This window comes from Oncorhynchus kisutch, linkage group LG21 (assembly GCF_002021735.2).
Source record: "Oncorhynchus kisutch isolate 150728-3 linkage group LG21, Okis_V2, whole genome shotgun sequence".
Classification (NCBI taxonomy): domain Eukaryota; kingdom Metazoa; phylum Chordata; class Actinopteri; order Salmoniformes; family Salmonidae; genus Oncorhynchus; species Oncorhynchus kisutch.
In genome coordinates, this window is record NC_034194.2 from 41,247,386 (window position 1) to 41,269,251 (window position 21,866).

The 21,866-nt window shown below is 42.2% G+C and overlaps 1 protein-coding gene across 1 annotated transcript in view; it reads right to left on the bottom strand.

The window, feature by feature from the left end:
* LOC109879632 (proenkephalin-A-like) overlaps positions 1-16,962 on the bottom strand; it is a 21,913-nt gene extending 4,951 nt beyond the window's left edge. The window contains exons 1-2 of the mRNA XM_020471795.2: positions 16,850-16,962; positions 2,051-2,292 (exon numbers count right to left, since the gene is read on the bottom strand). Coding sequence (XP_020327384.1) covers positions 2,051-2,197 — 147 coding nt within the window. The 5' untranslated portion in view covers positions 2,198-2,292; positions 16,850-16,962. The remainder of the gene's footprint in view (positions 1-2,050; positions 2,293-16,849) is intronic.
* Between the last annotated feature and the right edge of the window lie 4,904 nt (positions 16,963-21,866).

Consider the following 21,866-nt stretch of genomic DNA (forward strand, 5'->3'; position numbering starts at 1 on the left):
CTGCTATAATACCACCGAGCTCCATCCCCAGCTGCACCAATCAATTAGCTGCTATAATACCACCGAGCTCCATCCCCAGCTGCACCAATCAATTAGCTGCTATAATACCACAGAGCTCTATCCCCAGCTGCACCAATCAATTAGCTGCTATAATACCACAGAGCTCTATCCCCCAGCTGCACCAGCCAATTAGCTGCTATAATACCACCGAGCTCCATCCCCCAGCTGCACCAATCAATTAGCTGCTATAATACCACAGAGCTCCATCCCCAGCTGCACCAATCAATTAGCTGCTATAATACCACAGAGCTCTATCCCCAGCTGCACCAATCAATTAGCTGCTATAATACCACAGAGCTCTATCCCCAGCTGCACCAATCAATTAGCTGCTATAATACCACAGAGCTCTATCCCCAGCTGCACCAATCAATTAGCTGCTATAATACCACAGAGCTCTATCCCCAGCTGCACCAATCAATTAGCTGCTATAATACCACAGAGCTCCATCCCCAGCTGCACCAATCAATTAGCTGCTATAATACCACAGAGCTCTATCCCCAGCTGCACCAGCCAATTAGCTGCTATAATACCACAGAGCTCTATCCCCCAGCTGCACCAGCCAATTAGCTGCTATAATACCACAGAGCTCTATCCCCAGCTGCACCAGCCAATTAGCTGCTATATAACCACAGAGCTCCATCCCCCAGCTGCACCAGCCCACAGAATCATTGTCAGCACTGCTATGTCTCAGAACTACTTGGGTTCAAAGAGTATTTGAAACCATTTCAAATACTTGAGCTGGGCTTGATTAAGCTTGACTGGCTTAATGGAACCTATAGAATAGTCCCAGTACTGAAAAACTCATCACCCCATCTGGCACTCCAGGCAAGCTAGAGCAAACACTGAACAAAAATATTTCTAATAGTGTTTAAACCCAGGTGTGCTATTTGCTTCGTTAAGCTACCTCAGTCAGAAGCATCATTAGAATGATTATCTACATTAGCACTACTACATCCCATGAGTCACCTTAATGGCAGAATATTCCATTACTGTTCTAACTTGTAAATGCTGTGTCGTAAAACTTTTAGGGAGAACGTTTTTTTCTCTCCAAATAAACAATGATGATCACACTTCAACTTTCATTCATACAACCATCATCTATCATCCACACATCCATACAACCGTCATCCATACAACCATCATCCATACAACCATCATCTATCATCCATACAACCATCATCCATACAACCACATCTATCATCCACACACCCACACATCCATCATCCACACAACCATCATCCACACATCCATCAGCCACACAACCATACACCCTTCATCCATACAACCACCATCTATCATCCACACAGCCATACAACCATCATCCATACAACCATCATCTATCATCCACACATCTATTATCCATACAACCATCATCCATACAACCATCATCTATCATCCACACATCCATCATCCATACAACCATCATCCATACAACCATCATCCATACAACCATACATCCATACAACCATACATCCATCATCCATACAACCATACACCCTTCATCCATACAACCACCATCTATCATCCACACAGCCATACAACCATCATCCATACAACCATCATCCATACAACTATCATCTATCATCCACACATCTATCATCCATACAACCATCATCCATACAACCATCATCTATCATCCACACATCCATCATCCATACAACCATCATCCATACAACCATACATCCATCATCCATACAACCATACACCCTTCATCCATACAACCACCATCTATCATCCACACAGCCATACAACCATCATCCATACAACCATCATCCATACAACTATCATCTATCATCCACACATCTATCATCCATACAACCATCATCCATACAACCATACATCCATCATCCATACCACCATACAACCATCATCCATACAACCATCATCCATACAACCATCATCCATACAACCATCATCCATACAACCATCATCCATACAACCATCATCCCCATTCTGCATGCAGGACATACACACACACACAGTCACTCACCAGTGTGTTGAATGTTTGCTGCTGGGTCTGGGGGTTGGGTAGGGGTAGTAGGAGACCACAGGCCAGGCAGTCACCCTGGCAGTCACTTCGTCCTGGGGAACACAGACGCACCACCAGCAGCAGTAGGCTCCACAGGGACCACTTCATGACTCACTACAGAGGGAGGGGCGGGACGGATGGGCAATAGGGACGGGAAGAGGGTGGAGGCCCGGAAGTGTAGGGTATGTGGAGTAGGGCACGGCCTGGTGAGAAGACACAGAGGTGAGGAAAGAGGAGGTTAGTCGCTCATTTCAAAGGGGTGAGCAGGGGCACAACAACAACAACACCAAAAATAACAACAACAACAACAGCATAATACAACTGAGAAAAGTTCAATTGGTCAGGTGTGTCCACTTTCCAGATAGGATAGACAGACCTCGAGGGCCTGTTCTGTAAAGTGGATGAAGAAAGAGTTCTCAGTCGGCCCGACAGCGATGCAGGAAGCAGCTTGTTTCATACACAGTGCAATACGTTCACTAAAGAGTCACAAAAGGAGAGTTCATTATCAGCCTCAGTAATTGTACTGTGCATTAGCTGCCTGGTGGTTTTAATAGGGAGGAAATGAATGAGAGCGAGGAAACAAGAGAAAAAAAAGAGAGTGTGGGGGAACACGAAGAAGGAACACGAAGAAGGAACACGAAGAAGGAACACGAAGAAGGAACACGAAGAAGGAACACGCGCTGACGCTCGCTCACGATCCGACCAACCAACAAAGTTTTGCGCTTCTGACTCACATTGCCACCGTTTACTACTGTATTAGATACCAACATAAGGCCCTGGTACTTTACTCCTGTATTAGACACCAACATAAGGCCCTGGTACTTTACTCCTGTATTAGATACCAACATAAGGCCTTGGTACTTTACTCCTGTATTAGATACCAACATAAGGCCCTGGTACTTTACTCCTGTATTAGATACCAACATAAGGCCCTGGTACTTTACTCCTGTATTAGATACCAACATAAGGCCCTGGTACTTTACTCCTGTATTAGATACCAACATAAGGCCCTGGTGCTATACTACTGTATTAGATACCAACATAAGGCCCTGGTATTATACTCCTGTATTAGATACCAACATAATACCCTGGTACTTTACTCCTGTATTAGATACCAACATAAGGCCCTGGTACTATACTCCTGTATTAGACACCAACATAAGGCCCTGGTACTATACTCCTGTATTAGACACCAACATAAGGCCCTGGTACTTTACTCCTGTATTAGATACCAACATAAGGCCTTGGTACTTTACTCCTGTATTAGATACCAACATAAGGCCCTGGTACTTTACTCCTGTATTAGATACCAACATAAGGCCCTGGTACTATACTACTGTATTAGATACCAACATAAGGCCTTGGTACTTTACTCCTGTATTAGACACCAACATAAGGCCCTGGTACTTTACTCCTGTATTAGACACCAACATAAGGCGCTGGTACTATACTCCTGTATTAGACACCAACATAAGGCCTTGGTACTTTACTCCTGTATTAGACACCAACATAAGGCCCTGGTACTTTACTCCTGTATTAGATACCAACATAAGGCCCTGGTACTTTACTCCTGTATTAGATACCAACATAAGGCCCTGGTGCTATACTACTGTATTAGATACCAACATAAGGCCCTGGTACTATACTACTGTATTAGATACCAACATAAGGCCCTGGTGCTATACTACTGTATTAGATACCAACATAAGGCCCTGGTACTATACTACTGTATTAGATACCAACATAAGGCCCTGGTACTTTACTCCTGTATTAGATACCAACATAAGGCCCTGGTACTATACTCCTGTATTAGACACCAACATAAGGCCCTGGTACTTTACTCCTGTATTAGATACCAACATAAGGCCCTGGTACTTTACTCCTGTGTTAGATACCAACATAAGGCCCTGGTGCTATACTACTGTATTAGATACCAACATAAGGCCCTGGTACTATACTACTGTATTAGATACCAACATAAGGCCCTGGTGCTATACTACTGTATTAGATACCAACATAAGGCCCTGGTACTATACTACTGTATTAGATACCAACATAAGGCCCTGGTACTTTACTCCTGTATTAGATACCAACATAAGGCCCTGGTACTATACTCCTGTATTAGATACCAACATAAGGCCCTGGTACTTTACTCCTGTATTAGATACCAACATAAGGCCTTGGTACTTTACTCCTGTATTAGATACCAACATAAGGCCCTGGTACTTTACTCCTGTATTAGATACCAACATAAGGCCCTGGTACTATACTCCTGTATTAGATGCCAACATAAGGCCCTGGTACTTTACTCCTGTATTAGATACCAACATAAGGCCCTGGTACTATACTACTGTATTAGATACCAACATAAGGCCCTGGTACTTTACTCCTGTATTAGATACCAACATAAGGTCCTGGTACTATACTCCTGTATTAGATACCAACATAAGGCCCTGGTACTATACTCCTGTATTAGACACCAACATAAGGCCCTGGTACTTTACTCCTGTATTAGACACCAACATAAGGCCCTGGTACTTTACTCCTGTATTAGATACCAACATAAGGCCCTGGTACTTTACTCCTGTATTAGATACCAACATAAGGCCCTGGTACTTTACTCCTGTATTAGATACCAACATAAGGCCCTGGTACTTTACTCCTGTATTAGATACCAACATAAGGCCCTGGTACTTTACTCCTGTATTAGACACCAACATAAGGCCCTGGTACTATACTCCTGTATTAGACACCAACATAAGGCCTTGGTACTTTACTCCTGTATTAGACACCAACATAAGGCCCTGGTACTTTACTCCTGTATTAGATACCAACATAAGGCCCTGGTACTTTACTCCTGTATTAGACACCAACATAAGGCCCTGGTGCTATACTCCTGTATTAGATACCAACATAAGGCCCTGGTACTATACTACTGTATTAGATACCAACATAAGGCCCTGGTGCTATACTACTGTATTAGATACCAACATAAGGCCCTGGTACTATACTACTGTATTAGATACCAACATAAGGCCCTGGTACTTTACTCCTGTATTAGATACCAACATAAGGCCCTGGTACTATACTCCTGTATTAGATACCAACATAAGGCCCTGGTACTTTACTCCTGTATTAGATACCAACATAAGGCCTTGGTACTTTACTCCTGTATTAGATACCAACATAAGGCCCTGGTACTTTACTCCTGTATTAGATACCAACATAAGGCCCTGGTACTATACTCCTGTATTAGATGCCAACATAAGGCCCTGGTACTTTACTCCTGTATTAGATACCAACATAAGGCCCTGGTACTTTACTCCTGTATTAGATACCAACATAAGGCCCTGGTACTATACTCCTGTATTAGATGCCAACATAAGGCCCTGGTACTTTACTCCTGTATTAGATACCAACATAAGGCCTTGGTACTTTACTCCTGTATTAGACACCAACATAAGGCCCTGGTACTTTACTCCTGTATTAGATACCAACATAAGGCCCTGGTACTTTACTCCTGTGTTAGATACCAACATAAGGCCCTGGTGCTATACTACTGTATTAGATACCAACATAAGGCCCTGGTACTATACTACTGTATTAGATACCAACATAAGGTCCTGGTGCTATACTACTGTATTAGATACCAACATAAGGCCCTGGTACTATACTACTGTATTAGATACCAACATAAGGCCCTGGTACTTTACTCCTGTATTAGATACCAACATAAGGCCCTGGTACTATACTCCTGTATTAGATACCAACATAAGGCCCTGGTACTTTACTCCTGTATTAGATACCAACATAAGGCCTTGGTACTTTACTCCTGTATTAGACACCAACATAAGGCCCTGGTACTTTACTCCTGTATTAGATACCAACATAAGGCCCTGGTACTATACTCCTGTATTAGATGCCAACATAAGGCCCTGGTACTTTACTCCTGTATTAGATACCAACATAAGGCCCTGGTACTATACTACTGTATTAGACACCAACATAAGGCCCTGGTACTTTACTCCTGTATTAGATACCAACATAAGGCCCTGGTACTATACTCCTGTATTAGATACCAACATAAGGCCCTGGTACTTTACTCCTGTACTAGATACCAACATAAGGCCCTGGTGCTATACTCCTGTATTAGACACCAACATAAGGCCCTGGTACTATACTACTGTATTAGATACCAACATAAGGCCCTGGTACTATACTCCTGTATTAGATACCAACATAAGGCCCTGGTACTTTACTCCTGTATTAGACACCAACATAAGGCCCTGGTACTTTACTCCTGTATTAGATACCAACATAAGGACCTGGTACTTTACTCCTGTATTAGACACCAACATAAGGCCCTGGTACTTTACTCCTGTATTAGACACCAACATAAGGCCCTGGTACTTTACTCCTGTATTAGACACCAACATAAGGCCCTGGTACTTTACTCCTGTATTAGACACCAACATAAGGCCCTGGTACTTTACTCCTGTATTAGACACCAACATAAGGCCCTGGTACTTAACTCCTGTATTAGACACCAACATAAGGCCCTGGTACTTTACTCCTGTATTAGACACCAACATAAGGCCCTGGTACTTTACTCCTGTATTAGATACCAACACAAGGCCCTGGTACTTTACTACTGTATTAGATACCAACATAAGGTCCTGGTACTTTACTCCTGTATTAGATACCAACATAAGGCCCTGGTACTTTACTCCTGTATTAGATACCAACATAAGGCCTTGGTACTTTACTCCTGTATTAGACACCAACATAAGGCCCTGGTACTTTACTCCTGTATTAGACACCAACATAAGGCCCTGGTACTTTACTCCTGTATTAGACACCAACATAAGGCCCTGGTACTTTACTCCTGTATTAGACACCAACATAAGGCCCTGGTACTTAACTCCTGTATTAGACACCAACATAAGGCCCTGGTACTTTACTCCTGTATTAGACACCAACATAAGGCCCTGGTACTTTACTCCTGTATTAGATACCAACACAAGGCCCTGGTACTTTACTACTGTATTAGATACCAACATAAGGTCCTGGTACTTTACTCCTGTATTAGATACCAACATAAGGCCCTGGTACTTTACTCCTGTATTAGATACCAACATAAGGCCTTGGTACTTTACTCCTGTATTAGATACCAACATAAGGCCCTGGTACTTTACTCCTGTATTAGATACCAACATAAGGCCCTGGTACTTTACTCCTGTATTAGATACCAACATAAGGCCCTGGTACTTTACTCCTGTATTAGACACTAACTTGCACCCTATTCCCATGGGACTCTGGTCCAAAGTAGTGCACTATATAGGGACGAGGGTACCATTTGGTGCCATTATATGATCATGAGGATAATAAGGCATTGAGATGTCATATATATGATGTCACATATGTCTTTCCAGCGTTCATAAAGACGTGCAGAGTGAATATTGAAAAGGGCTATTCTATGTCAGACTAAGGTAAGGTGATTTTCGAGGAGAAAATGATTTTGAAACGATTAAAATTCTCTCTCATATTAAATCTTCAATCTTCACACATCATTAGTGTTTTTTTATACGTTTTTGAGAAGTGACTTGAAGTTTTTTTTTTTACGATGTTCTGTTTGATAATAACTTTTTCACTTGTTTGAAATGACATAAATACTGTATATAACGAGATATAAAGAGCAGACAGTGTTTCCGAGGACAAGACAGGGGTGAGGACGGTTCTTCAAGAAATGACTACACTCTTAGAAAAAAAAAAAACTAAAATGGTTCTTCCACTGCTCCCATATAGGAGAACCCTTTGAAGAACCCATTATGGTTCCAGGTAGAACCCTTTTGGGTTCCATGTAGAAACCTTTCCACAGAGGGTTCTACCTGGAACCTAAAAGGGTTCTACCTGGAACTGAAAATGGTTCTCCTATGGGGACAGCCCCCAAAAAACTTTTGGATCCCGTTTTTTTCTCAGAGTGTAAATTCCAATGTCTATGCTAACTAGTAGATGTGAAGTTGTAGTGCCTCAGAACCAGTGATTTATATAGACATTAGACGACTGATAGGGGGCGCTGTTTAAAAGCCATCACACCTCTCTCCCCCACTGCTTATTCACGTCTACATTTGTTTTCTGACACGTTTATTCTATCACAGACAACCTTAATACATATTTTTACAGTATATTATGTGAGCTAAACATAACATTTTTACTAAAGAAATATATCAAAACATTTTCCTTAAAATTAAAGTATAATTGTTTTTTTAAATTCTAATGTTACTGTACCCACTATATTACAATAACATAAAAATACTTAAACACTTGTAATTTTCTCTTTGAAATGTTTAAAGGGTTTATATACATCATTTCTCAGAGCCCTTTTGTTCAATTACTCAGCTCACTTCACTTGGATTTTACAACCAGGTGTGTCAACATCACTTTTCCGAATGGGCTTCAACATATTTGACAATACGATGTAGAAGAGCGACGCTGATTGAGTGCGATAGTCTGTCAGAATCTCTGTTAAGCAGTCATTCTGGAGGAGGAAATGTGAAATGACTGATCTATATCTGAGCCAGAGACAATGTGCTAATCCTCCCAGGGTAGGACTACCTGATTATACCAGCAGCTGGTAAACAGCAGCGCACTCCTGTCTCCAGACCTGGGCTCAATTAGTATTTGAAATCATTTCAAATACTTTAGCTGGAAGTGATTAAGGATTTCTGGTGCAATAAACCAATATAAATATCGCAAAACGGCAAACACTGCCCGCTTGGAACTCCACGCAGACTAAAGCAAACTCTCAAGGTTATCTGAAAGATTTCAAATAGCGTTTGAACCCAGGTCTGCAACAACCCTGTATAGATCCTAATCCTGCAGTATGGATCCACACACCTGTGGTATCACACAGGAGAAGGTTGAATCACTGTCAAACAGCAGAGGCTGGGGATACGGGATAGGTATAGTATGTACAGGATGTACAGGGATTAATGCCAAGGTGAAGGAAGACATGAGATTGTGCAGGTACTGATTATAACCCAATTGTCAAAATGGATTAAAAGGAAAACATCAACCTTTTTTTTTTTGGCCCACTGATAAGTCTCTCAGGATAAAAAGCTTCTGTCAAATTAATAAAATGTAAATAGATTATGTAAATGTACTGTCTGGAGGAAGAGAGTTAAACCGATGTCTGTGTAAGGAAATAACTATGAGAGGAGTGTTCAGTTCAGTGACACTTGTTCAGGTCCCACTGGGCCAAAAAAAACTGGTTCAATCAACGTTGTTTCCACATCATTTCAACAACAACAACAACAAAAAATGCAACGTGATGATGTTGAATCAATGTGGAATACTGATTGGATTTACAAAAATGTTGTTGTTGTTGATTTCACATTGAATTCACGTTAGTTGACAACTCAACCAAATGGAAATCAAACCTAGACGTTGAACTGACATCTGTGCCCAATGTGCTGTTGACCTTTAGAAGTAGTTTCATCATGAGTACCTCTGATGTTGCTGTCTCTAGGTCTGTTGAAATTAGCACTGTCTCTAGGTCTGTTGAAATTAGCACTGTCTCTAGGTCTGTTGAAATTAGCACTGTCTCTAGGTCTGTTGAAATTAGCACTGTCTCTAGGTCCGTTGAAATTAGCACTGTCTCTAGGTCCGTTGAAATGAGCACTGTCTCTAGGTCTGTTGAAATTAGCACTGTCTCTAGGTCTGTTGAAATTAGCACTGTCTCTAGGTCTGTTGAAATTAGCACTGTCTCTAGGTCTGTTGAAATTAGCACTGTCTCTAGGTCTGTTGAAATTAGCACTGTCTCTAGGTCTGTTGCAATTAGCACTGTCTCTAGGTCTGTTGCAATTAGCACTGTCTCTAGGTCTGTTGAAATTAGCACTGTCTCTAGGTCTTTTGAAATTAGCACTGTCTCTATGTCTGTTGAAATTAGCACTGTCTCTAGGTCTGTTGAAATTAGCACTGTCTCTAGGTCTGTTGAAATTAGCACTGTCTCTAGGTCTGTTGAAATTAGCACTGTCTCTAGGTCTGTTGAAATTAGCACTGTCTCTAGGTCTGTTGAAATTAGCACTGTCTCTAGGTCTGTTGAAATTAGCACTGTCTCTAGGTCTGTTGAAAGTAGCACTGTGTCTAGGTCTGTTGAAAGTAGCACTGTGTCTTCAGGGGTTTTGCCACTTCTATCCTACAGAATTTGAAATACATTTGTAATGCTTTGCGCAATCCTCTTGCGCCAGCCTGGGGACGAGGTTTCGCTTAATAAAATAGCATTTGTGTGGATAATATGAAGTAATTCTATTATATCGAAGCCTGTGACAACATGATAGACCACCACTGATTCTATCCGTTTCCAGCATCGTCGTGTTAGTTTAATTGAGCAGACTGTTTATATTATGCAGTATGACACTGCAATCTCCTAGGGTTATTATGATGGAGAACAGATGGAGCAGCTTTAGGGCAGACCTTCAGCTCCACAATACTTATTTTCTAATCATATTCAGGATCGTACTGATTATGCCTTTTATTTCGGAGAAAAACAACAATAATCATAGCCTACAGATAACGTTTTTTTTTTTTTTTTAAATCTCTTTCCATCTATCAAAAAAATACAAAAATAAAACCCCAGGCTACAGCTTGTATGGATTATAATGCAAGGTATTCGGATTATAATGTTGGGGTATTCTGTCTGGTGTAATTGGGTGCTAAAGGACAAAGAGGAAGTAGAATTTAATTGAATTTTACCTTTATTTTTACTAGGCAAGTCAGTTAAGAACAAATTCTTATTTTCAATGACGGCCTAGGAACAGTGGGTTAACTGGTCTAGGAACAGTGGGTTAACTGGTCTAGGAACAGTGGGTTAACTGGTCTAGGAACAGTGGAAAAACCTACGGAAAAAAAAAACCTACGTTCAGGGATCATCTCCCAAAGCAAGGAGACAAGCTAAATTCTAAAAGCTTTAACAAGAGCAAGGTATTGTGTTTCATTTGAAAACAGCATAACAGTTTGTAAAAGCAGAATATTTCAGGTCACCCCCCTTTATGTATTACATAAAGATGCAGTAGATGCTATAGAGTACAGTATATATGTATACATATGAGATAAATAATGTAGGGTATGTAAACATTATATTAAGTAGCATTGTTTAAAGTAGCTAGTGATATATTTTACATAAATTCCCATCAATTAACCACCCTGTTAGAGCTAGCTACCTTAGTAAACCCCTCTGTTAGAGCTAGCTACCTTAATAAACCCCTCTGTTAGAGCTAGCTACCTTAATAAACCCCTCTGTTAGAGCTAGCTACCTTAATAAACCCCTCTGTTAGAGCTAGCTACCTTAATAAACCCCTCTGTTAGAGCTAGCTACCTTAATAAACCCCTCTGTTAGAGCTAGCTACCTTAATAAACCCCTCTGTTAGAGCTAGCTACCTTAATAAACCCCTCTGTTAGAGCTAGCTACCTTAATAAACCATCCTGTTGGAGCTAGCTACCTTAATAAACCCCTCTGTTAGAGCTAGCTACCTTAATTAAATCAAATCAAATCAAATTTTATTTGTCACATACACATGGTTAGCAGATGTTAATGCGAGTGTAGCGAAATTCTTGTGCTTCTAGTTCCGACAATGCAGTAATAACCAACGAGTAATCTAGCTAACGATTCCAAAACTACTACCTTATACACATAAGTGTAAAGGGATAAAGAATATGTACATAAAGATATATGAATGAGTGATGGTACAGAGCGGCATAGGCAAGATGCAGTAGATGGTATCGAGTACAGTATATACATATGAGATAAGTATGTAAACAAAGTGGCATAGTTTAAAGTGGCTAGTAATACATGTATTACATAAAGATGCAGTAGATGCTATAGAGTACAGTATATATGTATACATATGAGATAATAAATAATGTAGGGTATGTAAACATTATATTAAGTAGCATTGTTTAAAGTAGCTAGTGATATTTTTACATCAATTCCCATCAATTAACCACCCTGTTAGAGCTAGCTACCTTAGTAAACCCCTCTGTTAGAGCTAGCTACCTTAATAAACCATCCTGTTGGAGCTAGCTACCTTAATAAACCCATCTGTTAGAGCTAGCTACCTTAATATTTCGGTCCGACTCTCTCTCAACAAACGAAGAACGCCGTTACAGAATCACCCACCACATACGGACCGAGCGGCGTGGTAACAGGCAGGAAAAGCGAAAGGAGGACGTTATGGACAGCAATGGCATGGAGTATACGACGTGGGAAGAAATTGACAGGTGGGTGGCCGACCCAGAGAGAGTGCAGGAGCCCGCATGGGATTCGCTAGAGCAGTGCGAAGAAGGCTATAGGCGAATGGAGTTGGAGAAACAGACACGGCGGCGCAGAGCGAAACCCGAGAGTCACCCCAAAAAATTTATTGGGGGGGGGGCTCAGAGGGAGAGTGGCTGAGTCAGGAGATGGACCTGAGCCAACTCTCCTTGTTTATCGTGAGGAGCCAAGAAGGAGGAGACCAGAACCAGAGCCGGTGTTAGAGGTGAGCGAAGCAGAGACTGTGAAGGAGTTAATGGGGAAAGTGGAGTGGAGAGTAATGAGGGAGTTGCTAGCTTGGTGCTATAGATATCATATTCGTCCGACGGATCGTGTCGGGGATTTGATGGCACCTGAGTTAGTGCTCCATACTCGTCCTGAGGTGCGTGTTAGTCGGCTGGTGAAGTTGGTGCCAGCCTCACGCACCAGGCCTCCTGTGCACATCCCTAGCCTTGCACATCCTGTGCCACCTCCACACACCAGTCCTCCGGTAGCAGCTCCCCGCACCAGGCTTCCTGTGCGTGTCCTCGCTCCAGTATCACCAGTGCCCCCACCACGCATCAGGCCTACAGTGCGCCTCGCCTCTCCTGCTCTGTCGGAGTCTCCCCCCTGTTCAGCACAGCCAGAGCCTTCCTTCCCTCCTGCGCTGTCGGAGTCTCCCACCTGTTCAGCGCAGCCAGCGTTTTCCTCCTCTCCTGCGCTGTCGGAGTCTCCCGCCTGTTCAGCGCAGCCAGCGTTTTCCTCCTCTCCTGCGCTGCCGGAGCCTCCTGCCTGTTTGAAGCAGCCTGAGCTGCCAGTCTGCAGGGTGCTGTCAGTCTGCAAGGAGCTGCCAGTCTGCAGGGAGCTGCCAGTCTGCAAAGAGCTGTCAGTCTGCAAGGAGCTGCCAGTCTGCAGGGAGCTGTCAGTCTGCAAGGAGCTGTCAGCCTGCATGAAGCAGTCGGAGCTGTCAGCCTGCATGGAGCAGTCAGAGCTGTCAGTCTGCATGAAGCAGCCAGAGATGTCAGTCTGCAAGGAGCTGCCAGTCTGCAAGGAGCTGCCAGTCTGCAAGGAGCTGCCAGTCTGCAAGGAGCTGTCAGTCTGCAAGGAGCTGTCAGTCTGCAAGGAGCTGTCAGCCTGCATGGAGCAGTCAGAGCTGTCAGTCTGCAAGGAGCTGTCAGTCTGCAGGGAGCTGTCAGTCTGCAAGGAGCTGCCAGCCTGCATGGAGCAGTCAGAGCTGTCAGTCTGCAAGGAGCTGTCAGTCTGCAGGGAGCTGTCAGTCTGCAAGGAGCTGCCAGTCTGCAGGGTGCTGACAGCCTGCATGGAGCAGTCAGAGCTGTCAGTCTGCATGAAGCAGCCAGAGCTGCCAGTCTGCAAAGAGCTGCCAGTCTGCAAGGAGCTGTCAGCCTGCATGGAGCAGTCAGAGCTGTCAGTCTACATAGAGCAGCTAGATCCGCCAGTCAGCCATGATCTTCTAGATCTGCCAGTCAACCAGATTCTTCCAGATCAGCCTGTCAACCAGAATCTTCCAGATCTGCTAGTCAACCAGAATCTTCCAGATCTGCTAGTCAACCAGAATCTTCCAGATCTGCTAGTCAACCTGAATCTTCCAGATCCGCCAGCCAGCCAGGATCTACCGGAGCCTACTACCTACCTGAGCTTCCTCTCAGTACTGGGCTTCCTCTCAGTACTGGGCTTCCTCTCAGTACTGGGCTTCCCCTCTGTTCCGAGCTTCCCCTCTGTTCCGGGCTTCCCCTCTGTTCCGGGCTTCCCCTCTGTTCCGGGCTGCCCCTCAGTCCCGAGCTGCCCCTCAGTCCCGAGCTGCCCCTCAGTCCCGAGCTGCCCCTCAGTCCCGAGCTGCCCCTCAGTCCCGAGCTGCCCCTCAGTCCCGAGCTGTCCCTCAGTCCCGAGATGCCCCTCAGTCACGAGCTGCTCCTCAGTTCTGTGGGGTTCTGGGTGAGGACTATTAGGCCATGGTCGGCGGCGAGGGTGGATTATCCCAGGACGCGAAGGGGAGGAACTATGACATTTATGGAGTGGGGTCCACGTCCCGAGCCGGAGCCGCCACCATGGACAGACGCCCACCCGGACCCTCCCTATGGTTTTGAGGTGCGTCCGGGAGTCCGCACCTTGGGGGGGGGGGTTCTGTCACGCCTTGGTCATTGTATTTTGTGTTTTTCGTTATATATTTGGTCAGGCCAGGGTGTGACAGGGGTTTATGTTATTGTATTTCGTATTGGGGTTTGTAGTATTTGGGATCGCGGCTGATTAGGGGTGTTGTATAGGCTTGGCTGCCTGAGGCGGTTCTCAATCAGCAGTCAGGTGATTCTCGTTGCCTCTGATTGGGAACCGTATTTAGGTAGCCTGAGTTTCGCTTTGTCTTTTGTGGGTGATTGTTCCTGTCTCTGTGTAGTGTTCACCAGATAGGCTGTAATAAGTTTCACGTTCCGTTTGTTGTTTTTGTATTTATTTAGTTATTTCATGTATCGTCACTTTCTTCATTAAAGAACATGAGTAACTTCCACGCTGCATTTCGGTCCGACTCTCTTTCGACAAACGAAGAACGCCGTTACAGCTACCTTAATAAACCATCCTGTCAGAGCTAGTTACCTTAAGCTATATCCCTCTGCTACCTTAATAAACCATCCTGTCAGAGCTAGTTACCTTAAGCTATATCCCTCTGCTACCTTAATAAACCATCCTGTTAGAGCTAGTTACCTTAAGCTTTATCCCTCTGCTACCTTAATAAACCATCCTGTCAGAGCTAGTTACCTTAAGCTATATCCCTCTGCTACCTTAATAAACCATCCTGTCAGAGCTAGTTACCTTAAGCTATATCCCTCTGCTACCTTAATAAACCATCCTGTCAGAGCTAGTTACCTTAAGCTATATCCCTCTGCTACCTTAATAAACCATCCTGTTAGAGCTTAATAAACCCCCCTCTGAAGCACGTAGGCCTAAAGGCATAACACTTTAGGCCTACGTGGCATAAAACTACATGACGTAGTGCACACTTGTACACTTAAAACAATACATAAAGGTACATGACGTAGTGCACACTTGTACACTTAAAACAATACATAAAGGTACATGACGTAGTGCACACTTGTACACTTAAAACAATACATAAAGGTACATGACGTAGTGCACACTTGTACACTTAAAACAATACATAAAGGTACATGACGTAGTGCACACTTGTACACTTAAAACAATACATAAAGGTACATGACGTAGTGCACACTTGTACACTTAAAACAATACGTAAAGGTGCATGGTCCAGTGGGCTTTGTACACTACAAGCACTTCTTATAGATTAGAACATAATGAATTAATGTAACTTCCTGTTACTAATTTATGATGATAAATCCGGTAATAACGGCGCAAGTAGTCACTAATTAAAGATACCATGTACCTGATGTTACGGCAGAAATCAATTCTGCACGCCGACATCATTGATTGGACAAATTACACACACACACACACACACACACACACACACACACAAGACATCAAAAGAGGTTCCTCGTGAAAGCATGATTTAGCTGGACGATAACTACTGAAACGAAGGACAACTACGAAGTCAGCAGATAGGCTGAGTGTTGTGACTCTCGATGAGATTTTTATTCCTCTGTTAATGAATTGGCGAGCCAGAGAAACAGGTGGACAGTTGCTATGATGCTATGGGAATGGAACATACTCAGCACGGTGGTAACGGGCCAGGGGACACAGCAAGGTGATAACAACGCAATGAAACACGGGAAAAGCAAAATGGAGTAAATGGAAATACAAGTGTTATTCAAGGTGGAATGTATATCCTGGGGACACAACGTTGTCCACATTGTAGTTTTTGCTCTAGTGTTACACTCACGTGGTTCCACTGATCAGAGGTTTGATGATGAGTTGATTAGTGGAATCAGGTGTGCAGTGCTAGGGTAAAAACTAAAAGGTGAACCCCTTTGGGTCTTCCAGGACCAGGTTTAAGAAATGCTGGTATAAAGTATATCAGGAAAGATAGAAAATCCAGTGTGAATGAAAGGAACAGAACCCTTTGAAACAATATAGAGAAAAGTACATGATGATGATTGGCTAAACAATGTAATAAGCATTCTGTCCAATGATATTACCCTTAGGCATAATTAAGGATTAAACCCATGACTACACAAACGGCGTGTCAATTTCTCTTATTAGATATTTTTCTTCCAACCCCCTCCCAAAATATAAATATTATCTTATCCAATGCACACACACACACACACACACACACACACACACACACACACACACACACGCACACACACACGCACACACACACACACACACACACACACACACACACACACACACACACACACACACACACACACACACACACACACACACACAGACACACACACACACACACAGACACACACACAGACACACACACACACACACACACACACACACGGAAATCAAACGAATCTCTCTCGTACCTGTATTTGTGGCTTTTGAATCTTAGTCTCTTGTGGATGCAGAGTGGCAGTAGCGGTAAGGTGTTGTCCTTAGGCTTCGAAGAGTTTCTCTGAACCAACTGTCTGCATGCTCCCCTCTCTGGCTTCTTATAGTGACACACTCGTTCCCCTAGCACATACCCCGACCCCTCCCCCTTCCCCTCACCTCACCATTCACGTAGCCGAGGGGAGGGAGAGAGTGACGTGCGGTATACCCTGTTACGCACACAATGGAGATACCATACATTAATTCTGTGATCAACACTGATGTACTATATGAGGCTTGGCCTACATCACTTTTATCTCTAGTGCTCTAAGAACAAACAAACAAATTGTATATCCACCATCTACGCTAAACTGCATCTACAGACTGTATTTCTATTGCTTTCACATCAAACCACTATCAAACCCACTATCAAACCACTATCAAACCACTATCAAACCACTATCAAACCCACTATCAAACCCACTATCAAACCACTATCAAACCCACTCTCAAACCCACTATCAAACCACTATCAAACCCACTATCAAACCACTATCAAACCCACTCTCAAACCCACTATCAAACCACTATCAAACCCACTATCAAACCCACTCTCAAACCCACTATCAAACCCACTATCAAACCACTATCAAACCCACTATCGAACCACTATTGAACCACTATCAAACCCACTATCAAACCCACTCTCAAACCACTATCAAACCCACTATCAAACCACTCTCAAACCCACTATCAAACCACTATCAAACCCACTATCGAACCACTATTGAACCACTATCAAACCCACTCTCAAACCACTATCAAACCACTATCAAACCCACTATCAAACAACTATCAAACCCACTATTGAACCACTATCAAACCCACTATCAAACCCAATATCAAACCCACAATCAAACCACTATCAAACCCACTATCAAACCACTATCAAACCCACTATCAAACCCACTATCGAACCACTATCAAACCACTATCAAACCCACTATCAAACCACTATCAAACCCACTATCGAACCACTATTGAACCACTATCAAACCCAATATCAAACCCACAATCAAACCATTATCAAACCCACTATCAAACCCACTATCAAACCCACTATCAAACCCACTATCAAACCCACTATCAAACCACTATCAAACCCACTATCAAACTACTATCAAACCCACTATTGAACCACTATCAAACCCACAATCAAACCCAAAATCAAACCACTATCAAACCACTATCAAACCCACTATCAAACCACTATCAAACCACTATCAAACCCACTATCGAACCACTATGAAACCCACAATCAAACCCAAAATCAAACCACCATCAAACCACTATGAAACCACTATGAAACCACTATCAAACCACTATCAAACCCACTATCAAACCCACTATCAAACCCACTATCAAACCCACTATCAAACCACTATCAAACCAACTATCAAACCCACTATCAAACCCAAAATCAAACCACTATCAAACCAACTATCAAACCCACAATCAAACCACTATCAAACCACTATCAAACCCACTATCAAACCACTATCAAACCTACTATGAAACCCACAATCAAACCCACAATCAAACCACTATCAAACCACTATCAAACCACTATCAAACCTACTATCAAACCCACTATCAAACCACTATCGAACCACTATCAAACCCGCAATCAAACCCAAAATCAAACCACTATCAAACCCACTATCAAACCCACTATCAAACCACGATCAAACCACTATCAAATCCACAATCTAAGGTCAAACTAATCCACATCGATTCTAAAGATGCAAGTTAGAAACACAATCCCAAAACAATCGATCAGTGATCAATAAATGACGTTCCTGACGTGTTCCTAACGCAAAAATACTGATACTTTCCTCAGACAAAGAGCCAGAAAACCTCTAGATTCATTCACACTGGGATGAAAAAACAGGTCCGTTAGACATGGAGACCTCAGAGGACTCTGGTGCAAGACTCGATGAAATCACATTCTGTGGAGACTGGTCCGAAAGAGCTGTGAAGGATATGGTTTCTGTGAGGTCTGATACTGAAGGAGGAGTTGTGTCCCCTGTCTACCAGCCCGGCAAAAAAGACACACACACACACATACACACACACACACACACATACACACACACACACACACACACAGATCACACACACACACACATCACAACTGATGATCTCAGAATCTTATTTACTATAGGTAATACTGCACAATTTAAACACTTGCCCTCCACACACAGAGACAGATAGACAGACACAAAGACAGACACGCACACACACAAACACAAACACACCTGGTCTAGCTCTGGGACAGCTGTGATAAGCGCTAGAATAGAGAAAACACTAGTTCAGGAGACCACTGTCTCTGCTATCTCTGCTCTGCTATCTCTGCTCTGCTATCTCTAGCTGCAGGACGTAGGGTGCTGATGATGCTGCAGCACCCCCTGAAAAATCAGAATGTAAAAAAAATTATAAATGTACAAAATTATATATATATATCTACTATCAGTATATCTACTCTCTGCTATCAGTATCTCTAATATCTGCTATCAGTGCTATGTCTGCTATCGGCATATATACTCTCTGCTATCAGTATCTCTACTATCAGTATATCTACTTTCTGCTATCAGTATATATACTCTCTGCTATCAGTATCTCTGTTCTCTGCTATCAGTATATCTACTCTCTGCTATCAGTATCTCTACTCTACTATCAGTATATCTACTCTCTGCTATCAGTATATCTACTCTCTGCTATCAGTATATCTACTCTCTGCTATCAGTATCTCTATTCTCTGCTATCAGTATATCTACTCTCTGCTATCAGTATCTCTACTATCAGTATATCTACTCTCTTCTATCAGTATATCTACTCTCTGCTATCAGTATATCTACTCTCTGCTATCAGTATATCTACTCTCTGCTATCAGTATCTCTACTCTCTGCTATCAGTATATCTACTCTCTGCTATCAGTATCTCTATTCTCTGCTATCAGTATATCTACTCTCTGCTATCAGTATCTCTACTATCAGTATATCTACTCTCTGCTATCAGTATATCTACTCTCTGCTATCAGTATATCTACTCTCTGCTATCAGTATATCTATTCTCTGCTATCAGTATATCTACTATCAGTATATCTACTCTCTGCTATCAGTATATCTACTCTCTGCTATCAGTATATCTACTCTCTGCTATCAGTATATCTACTCTCTGCTATCAGTATCTCTACTATCAGTATCCCTACTCTCTGCTATCAGTATATCTACTCTCTGCTATCAGTATCTCTACTATCAGTATCCCTACTCTCTGCTATCAGTATCTCTGTTCTCTGCTATCAGTATATCTACTCTCTGCTATCAGTATCTCTACTATCAGTATATCTACTCTCTGCTATCAGTATCTCTACTATCAGTATATCTACTCTCTGCTATCAGTATATCTACTCTCTGCTATCAGTATATCTACTCTCTGCTATCAGTATCTCTGTTCTCTGCTATCAGTATATCTACTCTCTGCTATCAGTATCTCTATTCTCTGCTATCAGTATATCTACTCTCTGCTATCAGTATCTCTACTATCAGTATATCTACTCTCTGCTATCAGTATATCTACTCTCTGCTATCAGTATATCTACTCTCTGCTATCAGTATATCTATTCTCTGCTATCAGTATATCTACTATCAGTATATCTACTCTCTGCTATCAGTATCTCTATTCTCTGCTATCAGTATATCTACTCTCTGCTATCAGTATATCTACTCTCTGCTATCAGTATATCTACTCTCTGCTATCAGTATCTCTACTATCAGTATCTCTATTCTCTGCTATCAGTATCTCTACTATCAGTATATCTACTCTATGCTATCAGTATCTCTATTCTCTGCTATCAATATACATGTATCTACTCTCTGCTATCAGTGTATCTACTCTCAGCTATCAGTATATCTACTCTCTGCTATCAGTATATCTACTCTCTGCTATCAGTATCTCTATTCTCTGCTATCAGTATATCTACTCTCTGCTATCAGTATATCTACTCTCTGCTATCAGTATATCTATTCTCTGCTATCAGTATATCTACTATCAGTATATCTACTCTCTGCTATCAGTATATCTACTCTCTGCTATCAGTATATCTACTCTCTGCTATCAGTATATCTACTCTCTGCTATCAGTATCTCTACTATCAGTATCCCTACTCTCTGCTATCAGTATATCTACTCTCTGCTATCAGTATCTCTACTATCAGTATCCCTACTCTCTGCTATCAGTATCTCTGTTCTCTGCTATCAGTATATCTACTCTCTGCTATCAGTATCTCTACTATCAGTATATCTACTCTCTGCTATCAGTATCTCTACTATCAGTATATCTACTCTCTGCTATCAGTATATCTACTCTCTGCTATCAGTATATCTACTCTCTGCTATCAGTATCTCTGTTCTCTGCTATCAGTATATCTACTCTCTGCTATCAGTATCTCTATTCTCTGCTATCAGTATATCTACTCTCTGCTATCAGTATCTCTACTATCAGTATATCTACTCTCTGCTATCAGTATATCTACTCTCTGCTATCAGTATATCTACTCTCTGCTATCAGTATATCTATTCTCTGCTATCAGTATATCTACTATCAGTATATCTACTCTCTGCTATCAGTATCTCTATTCTCTGCTATCAGTATATCTACTCTCTGCTATCAGTATATCTACTCTCTGCTATCAGTATATCTACTCTCTGCTATCAGTATCTCTACTATCAGTATCTCTATTCTCTGCTATCAGTATCTCTACTATCAGTATATCTACTCTATGCTATCAGTATATCTACTCTCTTCTATCAGTATCTCTACTATCAGTATATCTACTCTCTGCTATCAGTATATCTACTCTCAGTATATCTACTCTATGCTATCAGTATCTCTATTCTCTGCTATCAATATACATGTATCTACTCTCTGCTATCAGTGTATCTACTCTCAGCT